This window comes from Trachurus trachurus (assembly GCF_905171665.1).
Source record: "Trachurus trachurus genome assembly, chromosome: 23".
Taxonomy (NCBI): Eukaryota; Metazoa; Chordata; class Actinopteri; order Carangiformes; family Carangidae; genus Trachurus; species Trachurus trachurus.
Window position 1 is genome coordinate 18,104,373 of NC_139912.1, and position 20,787 is coordinate 18,125,159.

Below are 20,787 nucleotides of genomic sequence, written 5' to 3' on the forward strand. Positions count from 1 at the left end.
GTGTGTAACAACCTCCTACAGTCTGACTACAGAGATCTCTCCCCCGGACACGGTCCTGCAGTGCATCAGTGTTTTCACTCTGAACCTTCTAAAGACATACGAGAGAGTGGGGCCAGTCACACACTGTCAGTGCTGGTAAGTACGCTGTACATGATCGTTTGCAGTGCGGCTCAGCATACGTCGATGTAAAATTCATTACAAAACATCCCTATTTTTGGCAATAACATGAGTGGAGCTCTCGACGACCATATTAGGACGTGTGTCTTGATGCCGCCAGTTTAAAAAAAAAGAAAAAAAAAACGGAATTAGAAGATCCTTCAAAGCCGTTTTTTGTGGAATGTTTGATGTTGTACGAAACACTTGCTCTGGGGTCCGACCCGGCCCCTCTGAGGCTCCGTGTAATCCTCAGTCAAGTCTGAGCTTTTGGCCTGAGAGCGGGGTCCACATGTATGTCTGACAGGGCCTCGCATGCCACAAGGGTCCATTTGTGTTTGAAGGTTTTAGAAAATGTGCGGATGACTTTCCCACATTAACTTTATTTTGAGACCTTAGATTTATCAATTTCATAAAGCTGTCACCCTGTAGGAAAACCAGGCTGGTGCTCGGGGCCCTACAAAACAAGGGCCACTCATATTTGCACATTCACCTTTAAACCTCTTGTAAAACACGTTACAGTTCACTGCTGCTGCCTCTAACCCCCCCACAGTGGGACCTACAGTATGATGATGTGTGCAGTAGCTAGCGACTGTGAAGCATTCAGGAAACATCTGTAAATTGTAGCGTCTACCAGTAGTTCTGTTTGAAGGCCTTTCATGAACATCTGGAGCCAGAATGTAGGATCCCTTTTGGTAACTATTAACGAAATAGCATGGGGTAAATGTTAGTTATGGGATGTATTGATGCTCTTTGTCATATAATTCCTGAATCTCAAGCCCCTGAAGGAGTCACGGGTCTGTTCACTCCAATGGGGGAAGTGAAACTGATCATGATTGTTTTGCATAGCAACTAAAAGCTAAACTAAAGCATGAGCCACAGCTCTGAACAGACATTGAAATGATATTTCCAGACAAATCACCAGGAATTTATCTTTTTTTTTTGTCTGTCTCAGCAACACATCCTGAGGTCTGACATCACAGATCTGTTATCTATTGGTTCTGGTCGCAGGCAAATCAGGCACAAATTTATACTGTATCGGATGCTGTATTGAATTTGTATTCTCTCTTTTTTTTTAACAGGACAAGCAATTTTGACCATGAAAGAGACAGGAGGTGTACACCAATTCTTTCCATTGTAATACATTTGTTACAGAACAAGATACCTTTGTTATAGAACATCTTTGGTTACACACTTAAAAACATGTAAGATTTAGATGCTTTAGATTTAGGTTTTAGTGTGATTGGACCCCAAAATGCTGACACGGCAGAAAAATAAGGTGCAACCTATTTACTCACTCGGAAGGAACAAAGAGCACGAGGGACAAACACAACACATGAACAACAGACGATCCGACAAAGACAAAGGAAGCATACTGAGGTTAAATACACACAAGTTTGTGTGTCAGCCAAATGCCCCTGTACAGTAGCAGCTGAGTAGCCTTTTGGGAAAACCTTGCACTGCACAATTAGCTGTTAGCGTGTGTTTTTAATGGACTCTAATGATACTGACACGAAAAACATGAAGACACTTCCTGTTTATTCACTGTTGGACATCTCTATTAGTCACACATTAAATGAGACAAGGCTCTTGATCTCCTTACACTTAAAGTCCACCACTTTTTGTACTCTCTCATTTAGCCTCCTCATTCATGCTTTATGTAAATGTTTTATTTTCTGATTAAATAACTGATGCAACTGTTTCATTTCCTGTCAATAAAAGCAAAAAAAACATGTGTTTCATTTCAGAACTCTGGTTAGAAATACAATAACAAGAATGTCAGATCTGTCAGACTCCTCTTATCCTTGTTGTGATCCTGCCATCTGTAAACGCTTGTGACCTGTGACCTTCAGGCTTTCAGCTGACTGTATGAAAACCCCCAAATAGCTTTTCAGATCGTCTCACGCACAGCTCAGCACGAACATCCCATAGCCCAGGACACAGAATACCCTTCCCTGCAAAGCCCCAAACCCCCACCCCACCCACCCCACAGGTATCAACACAGGATTGAGAGGAAAACCCCTCTTGAGGTTCACCAAGCCCTCTTTACACCCACGTCTGTCAAGTTGGTGTTGTCCAACACTGAAAGAATCCTATTTCCTCTTATAATCCGCCGTCTTTTCTTGCTTGTCAAGCGTGCAACAGGGATATATGTCAAGAACCTAACACCCAGAATGAGCAGCCGTGATACCTGTGGGGAACTTTAGAATTAGAAGGTGGAAAACACTAAAGAATGGACTTTATCTGCAAAAGGCAAGATAAAGAATTTAATTCAATTTAAAAGCAGAAAACCAATTATAAAACATGTTGTTTTCAAGTGGTTGTCTTCACTTGATTCTCATGTTATATTTATAGAATCAATGGCATGAAACACCAAGGTTCTCACTTGTTATAGTGTCTCTTTCATTACCTTTGCAGCCAGTTAGCCTGTTATTGCTGGGCCTTGTTGTGACATTGCAGATTAGACAAGCTGCTGATGTCTGCACCTTCAGCTGCAGCTGTGAGAGGCAGAAGAAGAGACAGGAGAAGATAGAGGAACATGTCACTTTTGCACATGTAAGGTAAGATCACCTTTGTCAGACACCCTTAAAGGGACAAGGAGGAGTTTGTATTTGGTTAATAAAATCTCATATTAATGTGGATTAATCTACGTTACTTGTTAATGGGTCCATTTTCGATAGATATATAGTTTTGACTTGTTTGTCTTGTTATTTTGTTACTATTACAAGTGGTGGAAATACTGGGCGAGCCATTTATGGTCGGAATTACGATGGTATCTGATCGTCTTCGAACCTCCGACTTTCATTCTTGATCAATGAAAACATTCTTGGCAAATGTTTTCGCTTTCGTCCGTTGGTCCAAGAATTTCACCGTGCGTGTGGAGGCTCATGGGAAATGTAGTGTGAAACACTTCGCTTTCTTGGGACAACGAGGAGTTTGAGGGAATGAAAAGTCTGAGGTTCGAAGACGATCAGATAACGGCGATTCGGCAGCGTTACCCCCATGTCCCGCCGGGCAGCGTCCGGGAAACCAAAACTAGGAAATGCTGGATGAGTCGACCACTACTGTAAATCATAATATCAAAATAACTAAAGACAAAACGATATATTTATCGAAAATGGACCCATTAACAAGTGTTAGTAATGTAGATTCATCCACATTAATATGAGACTTTTTTATAACCAAATACAAACTCCTTGTTGTCCCTTTAAGTCAATTTTCATGTCTCTTCTGTTCTTTGATGCTCATGGTCTGGTTTATATACTGTAGTTATAGGCACATACAGTAGGTGTGACATGTGGCTCCTCAGTTTAAATCTACAAACAAAGGCACGTGTAAAAAAGAAAAAAAAGAAAAAAAGATTTGAAACATTTTTTTTCTCTTCACTAATTACCGGGATGTTCAGAAAGTGACTGCCTGAGGCTTCCGCTCCTTTTTATTCAGTGATATTTTGCCCTTTACAATCTAGTGCACCTAAAGCACTTCAAATGTGAGCACACATTCAGTCACAGCCAGCACAGCAAAGGCGCTGCTGATCTGCTCTGCTCTGCAGCCTGACAAGTGGTAAGCTCCTCTTAGAATAGGAGATTACTGCCTCAAATCCCAGCTCTGCATGTATGTACATCTCCTTAAGTCAGATTTACCCCTCTGTAAAACCCCTGGGTCATTAGAGACGCCACATTCTGCTGCTCCCTCCAGCCAGTTCCCTCACCTGCCTCAAATTAACCACAAATTAAACACCTCCATACACCCCCATGTGTGAACAGGCGGCTGGAAGGTGTGTGTGTCTGACTGAGCCTCCCTCCATGTGGGAAGAAACAACCTGGAGGAAAAGGTTCTTTGGCCTGAGGAATCGATGATGAGGTTACAGGGAGGCAGAGAGGGGTGATGGGTAATGATGAGAGGTCTAATTGATGTTGTCACATTTTGTGACAAGCTGTGGTGGGAGATAATCAGCAGTGGATGACTTGAGCTGGTGGTTGAACCGCTTACTGCTGTGGTTTACTATGGTGGCCCTGAGTCCTAAACGCATCGCAAGATATTTTGATTACATACAAGTTAAAATTCTCAACGGGGGTGAAAATTAAAGGGATATTTTAACATTTTGGCAAATTGGCCCATTGCCATAAGCCCTATAGTTTTAGGAGTAGGTTTATTACCTTTAATTGTCGGTGCAAGCTATTTTTAGAACAGCGGAGCAGAGCCGCGAGCTGCTCAGAGCTACGCTATGGAGGCTAAGGGAATTTCTCGGTTTCCCTCATCAAACTCATCAAATACACAATCCAACAACTCCAAAATGCTCTGGTGGACAAGTTGTGACCTGCACATTCACCACGCTATGAGATAATAACGGAACGTCACGAGACAGAGTTGTTTTAGAGGTAAATGCAAAGCCATAAAGAGACTGAAAAACTGCCCCCAATGGGAACGTGCTACAGCCGTTTTGCTCTGAACAGACACTGAAATTATATTTTCAGACAAATCAGGAGGAAATTGATCTGACATCACAGATCTGTTATCTATTGGTTCTGGTTGCAGGCAGATAAAATCAAGCACAAACGTATACTCTACCAGCCATAATGACTTGATGAAACTTGAGTGACATACCAAATTGGCAGACATGACAACTGTGTAGAAGCCATCCTATATTATACCTGAACTAATTTATACTTACCCAGCCCTATATCAGTGCATCCAGTCAGGTTGGTTGGGACGGGCTGGCCTGTTAAGAACTCTGATACAAATATATAATCATGCTGGTTTTGGATTAAGGCAGAATAACAGTTTTAGATGAAAAATTTGAATATCTTTAAAAAAAAAAAAAACATCTCAGACAAATTCAGGCCGATTGTCACATTATTTTGTGACAATCGGCCGACAAATTTCCAGCGCCGGGCCTGATTATGAACGTTGGGAACAACAAATGGACATGTAGTGTAACAACTGACAAACAGTGATTTTGCGCCTAGGATGCTCTACCCAGCCCCAAAGGAAAGTCTAACATGTGAGAACTTTTTGCATTTTTTCCTCTAGTCTGACAGTCTATGACTGATAGTCTACTATGACGTGAACCTTGACATTGACCAATAGGATGACAGGCTGCTGATGCATTGTTTACACACGGTGAAGGTATGTTATCTTACTTCATGTACGCAATGTAAGTGAATGGTTTTGAGATGAACACATTGGTTAACATACCTCATGTCCTCTGTGAAGAACAGACTGTCCTCTTCACCAGACCCAGGAACGGCTCCACCACTGCTTTTTCTCTTTTCTTTTCTTTATTTGTGTCTGAGCAAAAGAGCGCTAGCATCACACACAGCGCTATGGTAACCATGATTGACAGTTTGTTGTGATGCCTCCCTGATGACCTATGAACTCGCACAGGGTTGTGACTGATGATTGGTCGAGGTCGTTGCCAGTTTCCCGACCAAGATACGGCAAGAATTCATGCCACTGTGATATGGTGACCATCGTGAAAGACTAAAAATCGTGTAGTCTGAACCTTAGCTGTGTGGAAAACACCTGGACTTTGTTGTGACATCACAAAGTCACAGAAGTCCTGACAGCTGGTTTTAAGTTCTCTGTGGACTGAGACGTTGGTACTTTCACAGTATTGATATGGAACCTAGATCTGCTTCACAGCTCACTGCAACCAAATAAAGACAGTCACACTCTGTGTCAGTGCTCCCAGCATGTTTTTAATCTGGCAAATGAATGAAACCAGTGCTTGAGTTTGGTCCACATCCAGCTGCAAAGAAGATATCAGTTCACACAGTTTAGTGCCAAAACAACCAAACATCCGGGCCAGACACCTGCACAACTTAATGATAGTAGTGTTTTGATAAAGACTGTCCAGCACCTGTGTGTTGCAGTACAGACAGCTACAGTCCTGAGAACTGAGAGCTGCAGCGCTCCTCAACCTCATAGATGCTGCTGTGGTTGAGTCTGATCCTGTGAGAGTTCGGAACAAATCAGGGACAGAGCAGAACGTGATTTCTGGTTTTTTGGTTGAAAACCCATCTTCACATGTTTAATGCTGCGGCCTCTGCTCTCACTTCCTCGTACACATTTCTTTATTTCCCACTGACTTTACTCATCAGTAATGGTGGTGAGACTAGCAGGCTATTGCTCACTCATATTCATCTGTTATGCTCTTTCAGTGACAACAGCTAACAAGCTTTTGGCTTAATGAATAATAGATTAAAGGGCTCTGGGTTACTCATTTCTGCTTGTAGTACTGTATGTTGTGTTTTATTAAAAATGCATGTTCACTCTGAAGCAAAAGTTGCTTTACTTTTATTGTATTTTATTTTGACAGTAAAAGCTGATCCAAACTTTTGCTGTCCTTTTGTCTGAGAACATCTGGATATGAGGTCACATGTTTGGTCAATGATCCTTGCAGGAGAATAGGCTGCACACACAGACCTTACCAGTTGTCCTCTCTTTAGTCTTCAAAGTTGGAGTTTTGCCTTAAAATCTCAAAGATAAGTGGACAAAAAGAAACAAACACATACCAATCCTCCCTAGATAACGGTGAGAGAAACATATGTGTGGCATGCGCCTCCTCAGTCTCACAGCTGTCCTCTGACCCTCCTTCTGACACTGTGATGGCCTCACACCACAAACATTTTATTTGCATATTTAGGAAAAAAAAACCAAGAAACAAAAAAACAAAACTCCTCATTCCTGGAAATGAAACATCACGGTGGAATCTGTCCTGAAGTGACTATTAGTGCTTCAGCTGTTACTCAAGGATGACTCATGCCTCGTGGTAACGCAGCACATGTGTTGCTGTCACACCAGTAATCATCTGTTATGTGTTACGCTTCAACTGGAAATCCTCTTGTCTCCTTTTCATTAAACACACAACATACCTTTACTCTTAAAGGCAATAGTTCACCAAAAAATGAAATCCAGTCATTGTTGACTCACTCTCATGCTGATGAATACTCCGGAGTAGTTTTTTATTCCTCAAAGTGCATCTGGAGACCTTGGAGGGGCGCTCAAAACTTTATATGACAGTAATAGGGCCCGACACAAAAACATCCATAAAACTACACATAAACCATTTAATATTCCTCCACACTGTCCGTCTGCTGCAATCCAAGTGTCCTGAAGGGATATAGTCCAGAGTTTACCCGAAACAACGCCATTTAGGCCAGTCCGGTCACGTCCGCATTGTGTGAATGCGAGAGCGCGCACCAGGCAAATTCAATACAGGACTGTTTAGGCTGTAAAATTGTCCTAAATTATGTTGTTTCGAGTAAACTCTGGACTATATCCCTTCAGGACACTTGGATTGCAGCGGACGAGGAGCATGGTTTTTGTATAGTTGGTAACACTTTACAATAAGGGTCCCTTAATTATTGTTAGTTAGTACATTATTTAAGCATTAATATATAAACTAATGTGTTAATTCATGCTGAGTGATGGTGATAATTACTTACATTATTCAACTTTTATTATTACTTAATTTATTAACTAACTTTGAGTAGTAAACATGAATTAACTGTTTACTAATAGGCTACATTAATTAATGTGTTTCATATTCCTAAATTATACATAATAACGATTGTTAATCTGTAAACAGTTAATTAATGCTTAATAATGTAATAACTAACGTTAATTAAGGGACTCTTATTGTAAAGTGTTACCATGTAGTTTTATGGATGTTTTTGTGTCGGGCTCTATTACTCTCATATAGGAAAGTTTTCATTGGACTACGAACCCCCTTCCAGGGTCGCACTTTGAGGAATTAAAAACTACTCAGCATGAGAGTGAGTCAACGATGACTAAATTTCATTTTTTGGTGAACTATTCCTTTAACACACACGTCTGCAGTGACCTCTGTGGAATCTGATGACGTCTGAGTCACATCTCTGTCAATTGAGTTGCCTCTGGACTGTTTTTGCCTCGTGGTGCATTCAGGGATCTCTCAGGTTTCTCTGCCGAACTGGAACCGACTTTAAACATGAGCAGATCTAGAATATAAAACACGCCTCTGTGCGTTCTCCAGTATCTGCTATTAAACAAGAGCTCGCTTTAGAGTTCATCCTGTGTTCATCCGGCCTCAGAGCAGCACACAGTGAGAGCCGCTGTAGACACTTCCTGTATCCGCTCTGCATTAGTCCTGCACTGAAATTGATTTTTCTGATCATCTTGTTCGTACAATAAAAAACTGAAATGATGTGAGACAGCTGGAGGCTGGAGATGCAGCATACATCTCTGGCACACACACATAGACACACACAAGCACACATTTGACCCCATTTGATAAAGAATTTGTTCCATGTATGTGCTGCAACTGGAAAGACAAGTGAAGTGTGAAACATCTGATCAGATGGCTGAATAAATGACTATTGATCAGACAAACTCTGATCAACCATCACTGTTTCTCACACTGGCTGAACTGTGAACCGTGAACTCCCTGGACTTTCCTCAACATCAGACCAGACCAGAAAACCAGATGTTCTTTTTTCTTCAAATTGTTTTTACCTGATGTGTTTGAGTGTGATTTTTTTAGGAGAAGCCCAGTGATAATCTGTGCTCGTTGGAGTTGGAGTTGTTTAGTGTTCACTGATCAAAGTTGACCTGTATTTTGAGTCATATATCCCTACTGATTATCACCGGGTAGAATGTTTTATCTGTTAGCAACTTATTATTTATATCCACAAAGTGATATAATATGATATTCTCTCTGACATTTTATGTGTCTTAGACCACATTTAAGAGAAGCAAATATGTTATCAGACCATGAAAGGCTAATTAATAATCCTTTGTGGAAAGATTAGCCATTGCTCCATGCACAGCCAGTAGTTTAAATCAGGGGTGCCAAAGGTGCACAGAATGAATTTACCATAATAATGTACTTGTGCTTCTTTGCACTAAAACAAAGGGGAATGTTGTTGTTATTTATAGATTATTATGCTATAATGTTACTGGTCTGGCCCACTTGTTGTGTTGTGTATGTGACCAATGAACTAAAATTAGTTTGACACCCTTGGTTTAAATGAACAGATTTGGACCATAACACCATAGATGTTACTTTTGACAGGTGTTAATACAAAATGTCTAAACTTGCTGAAGCAGGAGGGAATAGATTTACACATGGTGTGTTGTGCCTAACAGGTCAGTGAGTGCACCAGTGCAGCTCATTGATGTGTCACTGAGTTGTTCCGATTCCAATACTTGTTCTGTACTGTATAGGCAATGCCTCTGATGATGACTGATACATGTTGCTGTCGGCAAGTACAAAGTCGATGCACCAATCAGATGCAGTTTATTAACAAACATTTTAGTTATGGTTCATAAAACTTCAGTTTTCAGTGAAGTTCTTCTTTACTGCTTCTAAACAGTAGATGCACAGCAGCAGTGAATAAGAATGGAGTTATACACATATTAGTTCTAAAACCCACAGATTCATCATGTTATCACTTCTTGTTCCTCGATCCTCAAGTCTCTGGTTCTTTGAATCTTTTTCTTTTTTTTTGTTTAGATGGCTGAGATACAGTCTGGTATCTGGTAGCCTGGTCCTGATTCTTTCAGTGTTTAGTATGTGGTGATGTTGCAGTCATATGATTGTGATGTACTGTAGCTCTTTAATTGTGTCACTGTCAGTGTCAGGTGTCAGGAAGGAGAAGAAGATCAGAACGTCTCTAACTGTGACTAGAATCAATCCAGTGACGGTTTTGATTTTTAATTGGACGTGTTGACAATAAATAAAACACAGATTATCACCAGACTTATCCTTTAACTTCAACCATGACATCATTTTTTTTGCTGTGTATACAGGGAAAACCTCATGTTTTATTTAGCCTGTGTTGCTTCCTCCAGATCTCCAGAGTACATATAAACCACAGAGGCTGACAAACCAAACAAATGTCATGACCACAAAGTGTGTTTTGGAAATTCAGGTTTAACACATGCCGGTAAACAAACCCAACAGTCCTCTATGGCAGGAGCAGCGAGGGACTTCTAATGACTGCTGAGGACTTACAGTATTCTCTACATCAGTGGTTCTCAAAGTGGGGTCCGGGGACCCCCAGGGGTCCCAGAGAAGGTTCAAAGGGGTCCCCAACTTTTTTCTTGAAATGTTACAATTTTTTTTCCAGAAATATTACATTTTTCTTTCAGAAATTTCTCAACATGTTTCCAAAAATTCACACCATTGCCCTAATTTGAATATACATTGACTAAAAGAATCCAATCCAATGGGGGTCCGTGGTCTAATTTGTGTCAGTTTAGGGTTCCTTGATGTAAAATAATTTGAGAACCACTGCTCTACATAATCTTCGTCACCATGTTATTATTATGTATTTCTTTCTTTCACAGGTGGAAATGGGTCTTTGTTAATGAAATGTTTCCAACTTTAAGAAATATATGATTTTATTAATAGGAAGAAATAAAAACAGCTCATGATACCAGTTGAGATTAAAACGTGGTGAACAGCATCAACGTGGCCTGAGTCAAACTGTCCCCGAGTGGAATGAATGAACGTGAGGTGTGTTACAACACAACAGTACAGTTACAGAACTCCTTGTACCTTTTTGATATACTGTAGTTATCTGTGTCATTACGCTAAGACTTTGCCCCCCACCCCCTCCCCACATTGGATTGCAGGACAGAAACGGGCCCCTTGCCCCTCTATCACTCAGCTTCACCTTTGCGGCGGCTGCTGTGTGTGTGAGCTCCCGTGTCCAACCTGTCACTGCTACACTTGTCAAGGCACATGTAATGTCTCACTGTGAAGCACCTTTGCAGCCCAGCTCTGTTTCATAGTCTCAGAAATGAGTTCATAGCTTGTTTCATTCCTTTATATAGTTATTTTTTTCCTTTTGAAAACTTCTTTCAATAAATAACACAAATATATTCATTTGTCATATATATATACGTATATATATATGATGATAATATAACATGTAGAACTACATGCATTTCATATAATTTAAATAATTTATATGTACAGTTCTCCCTCACACACTCACACCCTCCCTCCCTGCCCCTCAGGAGCGAGTTCTTCCATAACAGCAGTGCTGCACTGTTTTTTTTTTTTTTGGATTTTCAGCACATTAATGTGAAATATTGTTTTAAAGGACCCAAGGTTTCTTCAGTAGAAGTGTCATGTTAGAGCAGGTGTTTGCTCGTCACCACCGTGACACGTAATCCTGTGGTGGGGAGCGTCGAGAACAGGAAGTAAAATCCTTTAGAGGAAGTAGAATTCCAAACAGGCAGTCCCCAGCAGAGCTCGGGCTGTTTTAGTTTACGTCCTGTGACGTTTCCTTGACAACGCGCACACGCACGATGTGTCTATGCGTATCCACCTCCAGCCGACTGTGTTGCGGATCTGTGTCAGTGCCCGGACGTAAGTCTGTGTCGTCTTGCACTGCGAGTTCCAGTTCTTGTCGTCGATGCCCCGGCAGCCTCCCTTAAAGGGCCGGGGCGTCCGACAGCGCGTCTCGTAAAAGTACTGTTTGATGTCCTGCGTGGCACTGGTTTTGATATTGGCCAGAACAGTCACGTGGTTCCCCCTGGTATCCACCGCTTGGGTTTTATCCGTCACCCACGTGCTCTCGCTGTCGCACACAGAATATTCCCCGCGGTAGCTTCTGTGTTCGGCGTAGCGCTTCTTTCGAGTCTTGTTTCCCGCCGCTCCGCCCTCGGAGCCGCCGCTCACAAAGTCGTCGGCGAGGTACAGCGGCGGCGGCTGCAGCGGTGGCCGGTCGCTCAGCAGCACCCGGGGCGAGTTGTACCGCTTGTGCTGCCTGAGCAGGTCCGAGTTCAACAGCATCACCTGCTGGTCCATGACACCTTCGCTGCTCCCGCCGCTGCGGCCCCCCGCCCCCCACTGCTCCGCATCGCCCTGCTCCTCCAGAGGGAAGTTGGCGCTGAGGAGAGGAGGCAGCGTGTCCTGCAGCTCCAGGTCTCTGCTTTTGCTCTGTTGGCTCTGGTTCCCCCTGGTCTTCGCCCTGGTCAGGTCAGCCTGAAGCAGCTGGATGATGAGAGAGTTCAAAGGGTCGGGACTCGGCTGCTGCTGCTGCTGTTGCCCCTGGCGACCGCTGTCCATGTTGGTTGCCTGGATACCATAGAGGTACACGAGGACCATCACATACAGCAGGATGGACATCACTAGATTCACCTGTAAGATCTGTGAAGACAAAGAGACAAACTGTTAAACTCATTTTCCTCCTATGTAAGAAAAAACCATTCAGTGATGAACAGCTGTTAGCAGGATGTAAATAACAGCAGTTGTGTGTGTGCATGCCTCACGATGAAAGCAAACATGCTGCTGCATGTACAACATACCACATACGTAACATATCACAAACAAAGACAGACAGACAGTCTCTGCTCTGTGTTGTGTCTCTGTCCCTGTATTGTTTTTTAATTACAGACGCTAAAGGTTAAAATTGTTCTCGATATTTAATAAGGGGTCAGGACCATTACAGTAAGTAGGCAGGTTATATTTTGTTAAGATATCAACCGTTAGTTTCACTTGGCTCCTGCAGCCAAGCTTGCTGCAAGCCAAAGTTCCTCAATATGTCAATCAAAAACACATCTGTTTGATACATTAATCAAAGTTTGCACCACATACGCAAACGCAAACCTGTGATTTATAGGACATAAAATGACATATGACAATGAAAAATGCTTTTTCTGTTCTACATGTATCTAATGTATTTTTTTATTTTATGAGGCCATGTGTGGGCGCTGCCGGGGTTGTGAGTTCTGTCAACAAGGGAATCAAACCCACAACCCTTAAAGGTACAATCCCTAGCAGCTAATTTTTTTGGCAAAATTATAAGAATCGTAGTATATCTGGTAAGTATTACACAGTAATCGATGACCTAAGTGATTTGACATATCATTTGTAGCATTCGTGCTTCAGCACGGTACGGAACAACTAGCCCTAGTGTGAGTGCACCCTCAGACAACTGAGTTGGATGGCCCGCCTGTCAATCAAACTGCCAAATCAATGTGCATTCTATTCTACGCATGCGCTCCAATGCTAAGTTGTGTTGTGTTGTGGCAACGGCAGCGCCGGTCAGCTGCAGCTTGTAGTGGAATGAAGCACTCGCATGGGCAGAGTGGTGGGGGCGTGGTTTTCGTAATTCCTGAATGAACTGAGGGGGTGGGTGCTTATTGGCTGTGAAATAAAAAGAAATTGGAAGTCCAGCCGCCTGGGATTGTAACTTTAAGGTCAAGACAGAGCTAATCAGACAGACACATGATCATCTTTCTCTGTGCAATGACATTGAGGAGCTGTCAACCTGTGTGTGGTTGTGTTTCACAGAGACTTTATATACAGTAAATGTATGGGAGATAGGGGTCAGAAGTAGATTAAGTGCAGAGATATCAGAGGAGAGCTTATTAATGAATGTGTCTCAGCTGTCTCTGGCCGGAGGCTTGGAGGTGGCCACGGCAATTTGTGGGGGGTTGCCGTGATGACAGACCCCAGGCTGAGGCAGACAGAAACGTCGAGAAAGATGGTTTTCTGGTTGCCGCTAGTCTCAATTTGGGCTTATTGTGAGAAAATGGTACTGTAGCGTCTCTCAGAAAAAAAAGCAGACCCTGAGTGTCCAAAGGACTTTCAGACCCTGTGACATGTTTTTGGTGTTTCTACAGTAAATAGCCTATTGTGGAAATCTTTGTGAGTTAAAGACAGGTATTCCTTCTGCTTGTCTTTGTACTGGAGTCATTGGGCAGCAGGAAGGGATCTGGTTTCAATTCTGTAAGTCTATCTGTTTTCTTGAACACATTGTGACAGAGAGGACAGGTTTGTCTACAACTATGGAAAAAAATCATGTGTGTAGAGTGTCATTTGTGGCCAGGAGGAGTGAGGAAAGAGACAACTCCTTCAACTCCAGCCTGAACTTTCCACACAATACACACTCATTATAATCTCAACATTTCTCCAGAAATGATACTGAAATAAACTACACCAATAGACAAGACTCGTGTCTACATTTTAAAGTTTAAATGGAGTCTCCAGGTGAAAGTATGCTGGAGTAGAGGACATTTGAAAATGTCCAATAGGTTGTTCATTTTTTCACCTCCTCCTGTTCATTCTCTATCGCAGTTTTTCTTTTTACGTTGAGAAACGTAATAGCACACCCATCCCAATGAAGCTGTTTTGGCATATAATATAATATAGAACAACATAATATACATGCAGCTACTTCACAGGTGTAAAGGTCAGTCCCTCAGAGTGTTAGCCCTGTGTCACTAATAAATTAATGAATGAATAAAATACTGTAGATTTTAAAATATACAGTAGCCTACACATGAATTGAAAATAGAAATACAGAAAAAACATGCTTTCATTACAAAAACAGTTTTTACTTTGCATTTATCTATTTATAACATATAATATATAACAATAATTTTTAACAGCCTTTTATTTCTTACCTATCATTAATTCATGGTGCTTATTTGTTCATTAGAAGCAGTGGTTCTCAGCTGGAGATGTGCACATCACACAGAAGATAATACCAGAGAAATTCTGTTGAATGTTTGTGTATGAGGGGTGTGTGTGTGTGTGTGTGTGTGTGAGTGGGTCAGGAAGTGCTGGCGCTGTCAGCCTCAGGGACTCAGTGTTATTGGCATTTAGCGAGTTCTCAGAAAAACTGTTTTGGTCTTTTTCATACACTTTATCCCCTTAAGGTAAGTGGACTGACTAACCCTCATTCATAAAGTTATAAAGTTTCCCATACAGTATGAACAGCTCCAACTGCAGCCAGTCTTCCACTGTCACTGTTAGCCGGTAGCTAATGTGATGGTTTTCACTGATTTCTTACATCTCAGTGTTTAGTTTTTTTTTTTTTTTAATTGTGTTCTTGATGAGAGTTAGATAAAGACTGATAACATTCTCGCCTATGTTCCTCATATATAAAGCTTCTGAAAGAAAACATTACCTCAGTGTTTGTGAGCCAGTTTTTCTTCTGTCACACTGAAAGGAGCTAAAGCATGTTCATATGTAGGTGAGTCACCTGAAACATTATGCAAATCCATCCCAGTGTGACACATGTATGAAACTATCCTCAGCTGCCAGGAGAGCATTCCCTCCCTGACTTGCGTGACTAAAAAACAATGTCTTGCATCAAATGAATGATAACGTGAGAATATTAATTTGTGACTAACGCATGTGAACATTCTAGTGAGAGACAATGGGAGAGTTGTGGTTTGATGATTTGACGAAATGTGTGCTTCATGCAGAAGATCTTCAGTGGTTGGTTCACCTTCCCATCAAACCACAACATCAACCTGGATCCTATGCTATCCTTCAAGAGCCATGCTAAAAGTATTGTGGAAACTATTCAATTCAACCTGCACAACTTTAAACAGATCAGATCATATCATAGCAGCTCCTCCACCCAGAAGTTGTTGAGTCCTGTTTCAAGAAAACACTAAGAAACTTTTTTCTTTCCATCACTGAAAATGTCTTAGATAAGTAAAGTCTCCTAAATGTTATTAATTACAGAAACTTTAAGTCTGCTTGTCTCTTCTACAAAGTTCTGCACGGCCTGGCACCTCCGCCACTGAATGACTTCATCAAACAACAAAACGTCAGTGACTCTGCCTGCCGCATGACTGGAGCCACTAATACTGTGGAGGTGACTGTGAGTTCTCTTTTAGACACACATCCTTTCCCATAAATGTCCTGTCAGTTAAAGGCTGTGCCATCTGGAACAGTACCCCATCCCCAGTGAGAGAGTGTTATAGTCGGCTAACTTTCAAGAAACAATGGAAGCTGTGGTTAAAAGAAAATCAAACCTGTGATCATATGTGTAAAAATGTGCAATAACTTCTGCTGCTGATTCTCCCCAATGTTGCACGGGCACTTTACAACTGGAGCATTTTTTAAACTCTGTATTCTGGTGGTCTAGGTTGTCAAATAAATAAATAAAAATCTCTGCTGCCTTGTTATTACTGTTTTTATTTCGTGATTGCTCTCTTTTCTTCGTGACATCTCGAGACAGCAGTTGGAAATTAGCCTGGGGATATAATCTGGTGTATTTACACCTTAATGTTCATGAATATGCATCGTCCCTTCTCTTAAATACATTAAACATTAAACAAACTGCACAGCCGCTGCACCGTTTCACCACCTGAGTCAAACTCGGCATACACATAAAAAGTGACTATAGAAGGTCAGGCTAAAGAGGAATTATAAAGAAACATAGGAGAAATAAAGACACCTGAACACTGAACAAGCTGAACACGTTATGTCATCACAGGAGTTTCCTACAGACGTGTGTGTGTGTGTGTGTGTGTGTCCTCCCACACATAAATGACCCAATTAAACGATTAGACTTAAACAAATTAACCTTCAAATGAAAACATCACGCTTCTCTCATGTGTCATTGACAGTCATAATGAGCAGGTGGTGAAGTGCATCTGACGGGAAGTTGCTGTTCATGTTGCAATCACACCACACACACCCAGTGTGCAACACCTCAACACATCCCGTGGAAAACTAAAGGTTCAGACGACTTTCAGAAAAAGGAGGAAAGACCATGTGATCAGTTCCCATCAGTGCTGTTATGACTGAATGATCCAGCTGATGATGAAGGGAGGGGCATGTGTTCAGCAGCAATGTCACCTTACAACCATCCAACATGCACCCAGACACACAGAGGAGTATTTTCTCTCTGCATCATGTGTAGGAGACAAAAATGTACTTTCTCTTATTTAAATCTCTCTCTCCTGATGATATTTTGTCAGCCCAGACCAGTCACAGTTGCACAGCTCTGCAGAAGGCTTTTAATTTGAAGGGACAGGTAAAGTTTAATCATATTGATTGATTCCTTTAATGTCATTTAATTTGTCACATACAAACTAATAGAGTTTCACACATCCACCACTCAGTGATTCAGTTCTAGAGAAAAAAATAAACTAGGATTCAAATAATAGGATGTAATAAGAAAATGTAATATTATAAATATACAGAAACATGACAGAGCCTCTTACACTTGGACAGTTATAGTGCTGCTCCCACAGTGCTGAGTCTGGATCCAAAATGACTCCCTGTATAGGGATGTTTGATTATTATACCATGTATAATGAGCTCATATCTCACAATGCATTGTGTAAAAGTACAGAACTGTACAAGCAATTTAAACCCTCGTGCATTGTGCTCACACTGAAAGCCAGATTTATAATGCAGAGAAAATGTTCTGAATTGTGTCTTATTTCATTTTACAGATTTCAGATACAACCTGAGTCTCTGATGTTTCCTCCTCTGACCATCTTGATGCTCTCTGCTTTTTCACCTGGAGTAATGCTGCATTCCAGACAACTTTGAACTCAGAATTTCCCAGTTAAGAACTCTGACTTCCGTCAAAAAAAAAAAAAAAGAAGCATGGCAGAGCAGGACAAACTTTACATTCAAAGTTCTTCACATAGCCTATAGGCATTGAAACATGGCAAAGGGCACAAAAACAATAAAAAAGAAGCATTTTCATGAAAACAGACCATTTAAAATTGAAGAGAAAAAAACTGGTGTAAAAAATGGTAAATTTACCATCTTCCACAATATTGTTGGGTACTCTGTAAATGTAAGAGAGTATTGTATATTTCATAATGTTTTAACCTATTTTGGCAGTAAAAATAAATTTTTTTCTGCACACTGTGTGATGTCAAAAAGCTGATTCGTGAAGAAGTCAGTCCGAGTTGGAGCTCCGAAATTAGGTGAGTTCCAATGCACTTTTTCGAGTAGGAGGTCGTAAAACCCTGAGTTGTCTGGACTGCAGCATAAGCAGGCAGTGGGTGGGGCAAAAGGCCTGATCCAGTTTTGTCATTCAGAAGTTAGACAGGGTGAGCTTCAAACGCCATTCTTCTTTGTGAATATGAATCATATCAGAGGATTTTGCTGAGTTTAAAATACATATGACATTTCAGATTCAATGTTAGTGACTGAATGGAGGTTTAAATCTATAAGATATTGCCATGAGAGCCACTACGGCTCAAGGTGATTTATGATTTATTCTCTAATCCGATTGAATTTGCACATAAGTGCAGCTCAAACAATAAAAACTACTACATCTCCGATTTAAAGCATATCTGGACATCATACAGTAGAGTATTTATATTATATATAATATGCCAACCTTCTAATAGGAATGAAAGGAGCTCATGTGATTGGCTATAAATGTCCTGGTTGGTAAACAGAACCTCTGGTCACCACAATATCAAATAAAAGTCTCCATCTGCTGCAGTTATTAAATGTGTATGAAGAAGGATCTATTTGTAAATCAGGCGTCTGGCCCGTGAAAGTGCCCGTAGTCAGACAAATTAATTTCCCCCCCTGCTGCCATAATTACAGCCATAAAACCCCTGACTGTAGTTTATGGCGTTGACATTCAGGCTGGCAGAGGCTAACGATGCTCAGTGGGTGACTGATAATTTGCTCGGTGAGCAGGGTGATAATGAGACCGTGTGTGTGTGTTACTATGTTTATTGTCAAAACACATTCACAAGGATAAAAGGATGAGGAAACACCTCAAAGTGAGAACACACACTCTCTTCTCACCTCCACTACAAGTCATTTCAGGACGAGGACAGAGTTTGGGGTGAGGCCTAATTAGGGCCTACTGTTTGGAAATAAATTGTGTGTGTGTGTGTGTGATGACAGAAATATGAGGGAAAAGAACAAGTTGGAAGACAACTCCTGAAAGACAAAATACAATAAAATAGTCCATCTGTTTCAGAGGCATCAAGGTGAATTTATTCTCAAACTCAATTTGTGCATCAACAAAACTGTCATTGAACAAAAAAGTGTGATTCCCTGACTTTAGACTCCCATCATATCTCTGTTTAAATGCACACGCCATTTCTCAGCAGATGTTGAGTCTTTATCCTCTGTAGCCTCTGTGTCTAAATTCTCTGAAATTAGCCAGTTAACCACTGTTGAAGGAGACAGGAAGTGAGGTGGCTCCAGTGATCTAAACTCATCAAATCAGACTAATGACTGCAATTGTCTGATCTGTTTGGGTGAGGAAGCAACGTGACTGAGAGCTCAAGGCTAATAAATAGAATAAATATCAATGTGACTCATGTGTTTGCTTGTATTTCTTGTTTACAGGCCAGTTAAGAACTGTTAATCCTTGTACCAGGTTTGAATGATGCCTGGAAAACCAAGGCAGATATTATATGTGTATGGATGCTCAATAGACTGCGCTTATACTATACTGTATGATACATTTAATTGTATGTCTCTCTAGGATGTCAGGTTTCATACAAATTAGTTTGAGAGTACCCCAACCTTTACTCTTTGGATATGCACTGTGTAGTGACTTTCCTCTTCCCAAACCTAAATAAAAAGAAAGTCACAGTAGCTGATCAGGATATTGACATGTGCATAGGTGCAATGAAATTAGTGTCCAAATGAGGTTCCACTAATATAAAAAAAAAAGATTTATTTCTGCTCCTTAAACTCAACAAAATCCAAATTCTTAACAAACCAACGTCTACTTTTAAGGCACGACACGACACGACACGGCACGGTCAAAGAATTGTGTGCTTCGATCAGCAACACCTGGCACTGATTGCCCCTTGTTCAAATTGCACTAGGCCCTAGTGCATTACGTCACTTCCTGTTTTAACGGGAGTTTACCAAAATAAAACACAAAATAAACACCAAAATAAATGCTGAAATGGCTCGTACATATTATATTAGGTTACAATTCATTATACCATGGTCTGGGTCTGGGTGAGTACTCGATTCTGATTGGCTACAATTCATTATACCATGGTCTGGGTCTGGGTGAGTACTCGATTCTGATTGGCTGCAGGGTGTAGGTTAAAAAGTGATAATGAACACCCATAAAGACATTCCCATCAAATACAAAAAAAAGACATTCATTATACCATGGTCTGGGTCTGGGTGAGTACTCGATTCTGATTGGCTGCAGGGTGTAGGTTAAAAAGTGATAATGAACACCCATAAAGACATTCCCATCAAATACAAAAAAAAGACAGTTCCTAATATTACTTTGCTGGCTCAAACGGTAGCGCATCATGACACTAGAGTCTGTAAACACACAAGCGGTTAGAAGTGAAAAACTTATGATTGTAATGGTAAAAACAACATTAAAGTATTAATAATTGATTTAATATTTATTTATTTCTTAGGGGCCATGGACTTCGCTGAAGCACGCATCCGCATCGTCCATTCATGGACACCTTGTCTGGCATTATCCCTTACGTCACTAACCAGCTCCAAAATGTTTACTGAAGTATGAAAAAGTTCAAATTCCAAATTTATGACGGACTTAAAGCCACACAGATAATTTCATAGCCTTCTACAGAGTTGTCCAAACCAATATCAGCATCTATAAAAACTGCTCTGGCTTAAATTGATGACAAATCCAGTGAGGATGACAGCGGTGACAACATTCTTGGGATCACATTCAGGATGATTTCATGCTAGTCAAATGATGTATAAATCTATAATGTGTGGAACATCAGACTATAGATAAAGTTGGACATGGCCTCTGTGGCTTCACCCACAGATGTTAGAGGAGCGGTTTTGTTGTCAAGTCAATTTTATTTACATAGCACCGATCACAACAGAAGTTATCTCAAGGCATTTCACAAATGGACAAGGTCTAGGCATTCCCCTCAGAATAACAT

At 41.0% G+C, this 20,787-nt stretch overlaps 1 protein-coding gene across 1 annotated transcript in view; it reads right to left on the reverse strand.

The window, feature by feature from the left end:
- Positions 1 to 11,203: 11,203 nt before the first annotated feature.
- The window catches only part of ntf3 (neurotrophin 3), a 44,316-nt gene continuing 34,732 nt past the window's right edge, over positions 11,204 to 20,787 (reverse strand). The window contains exon 2 of the mRNA XM_083999658.1: positions 11,204 to 12,301. Within this exon, the coding sequence (XP_083855784.1) occupies positions 11,417 to 12,301 (885 nt within the window). The 3' untranslated portion in view covers positions 11,204 to 11,416. The remainder of the gene's footprint in view (positions 12,302 to 20,787) is intronic.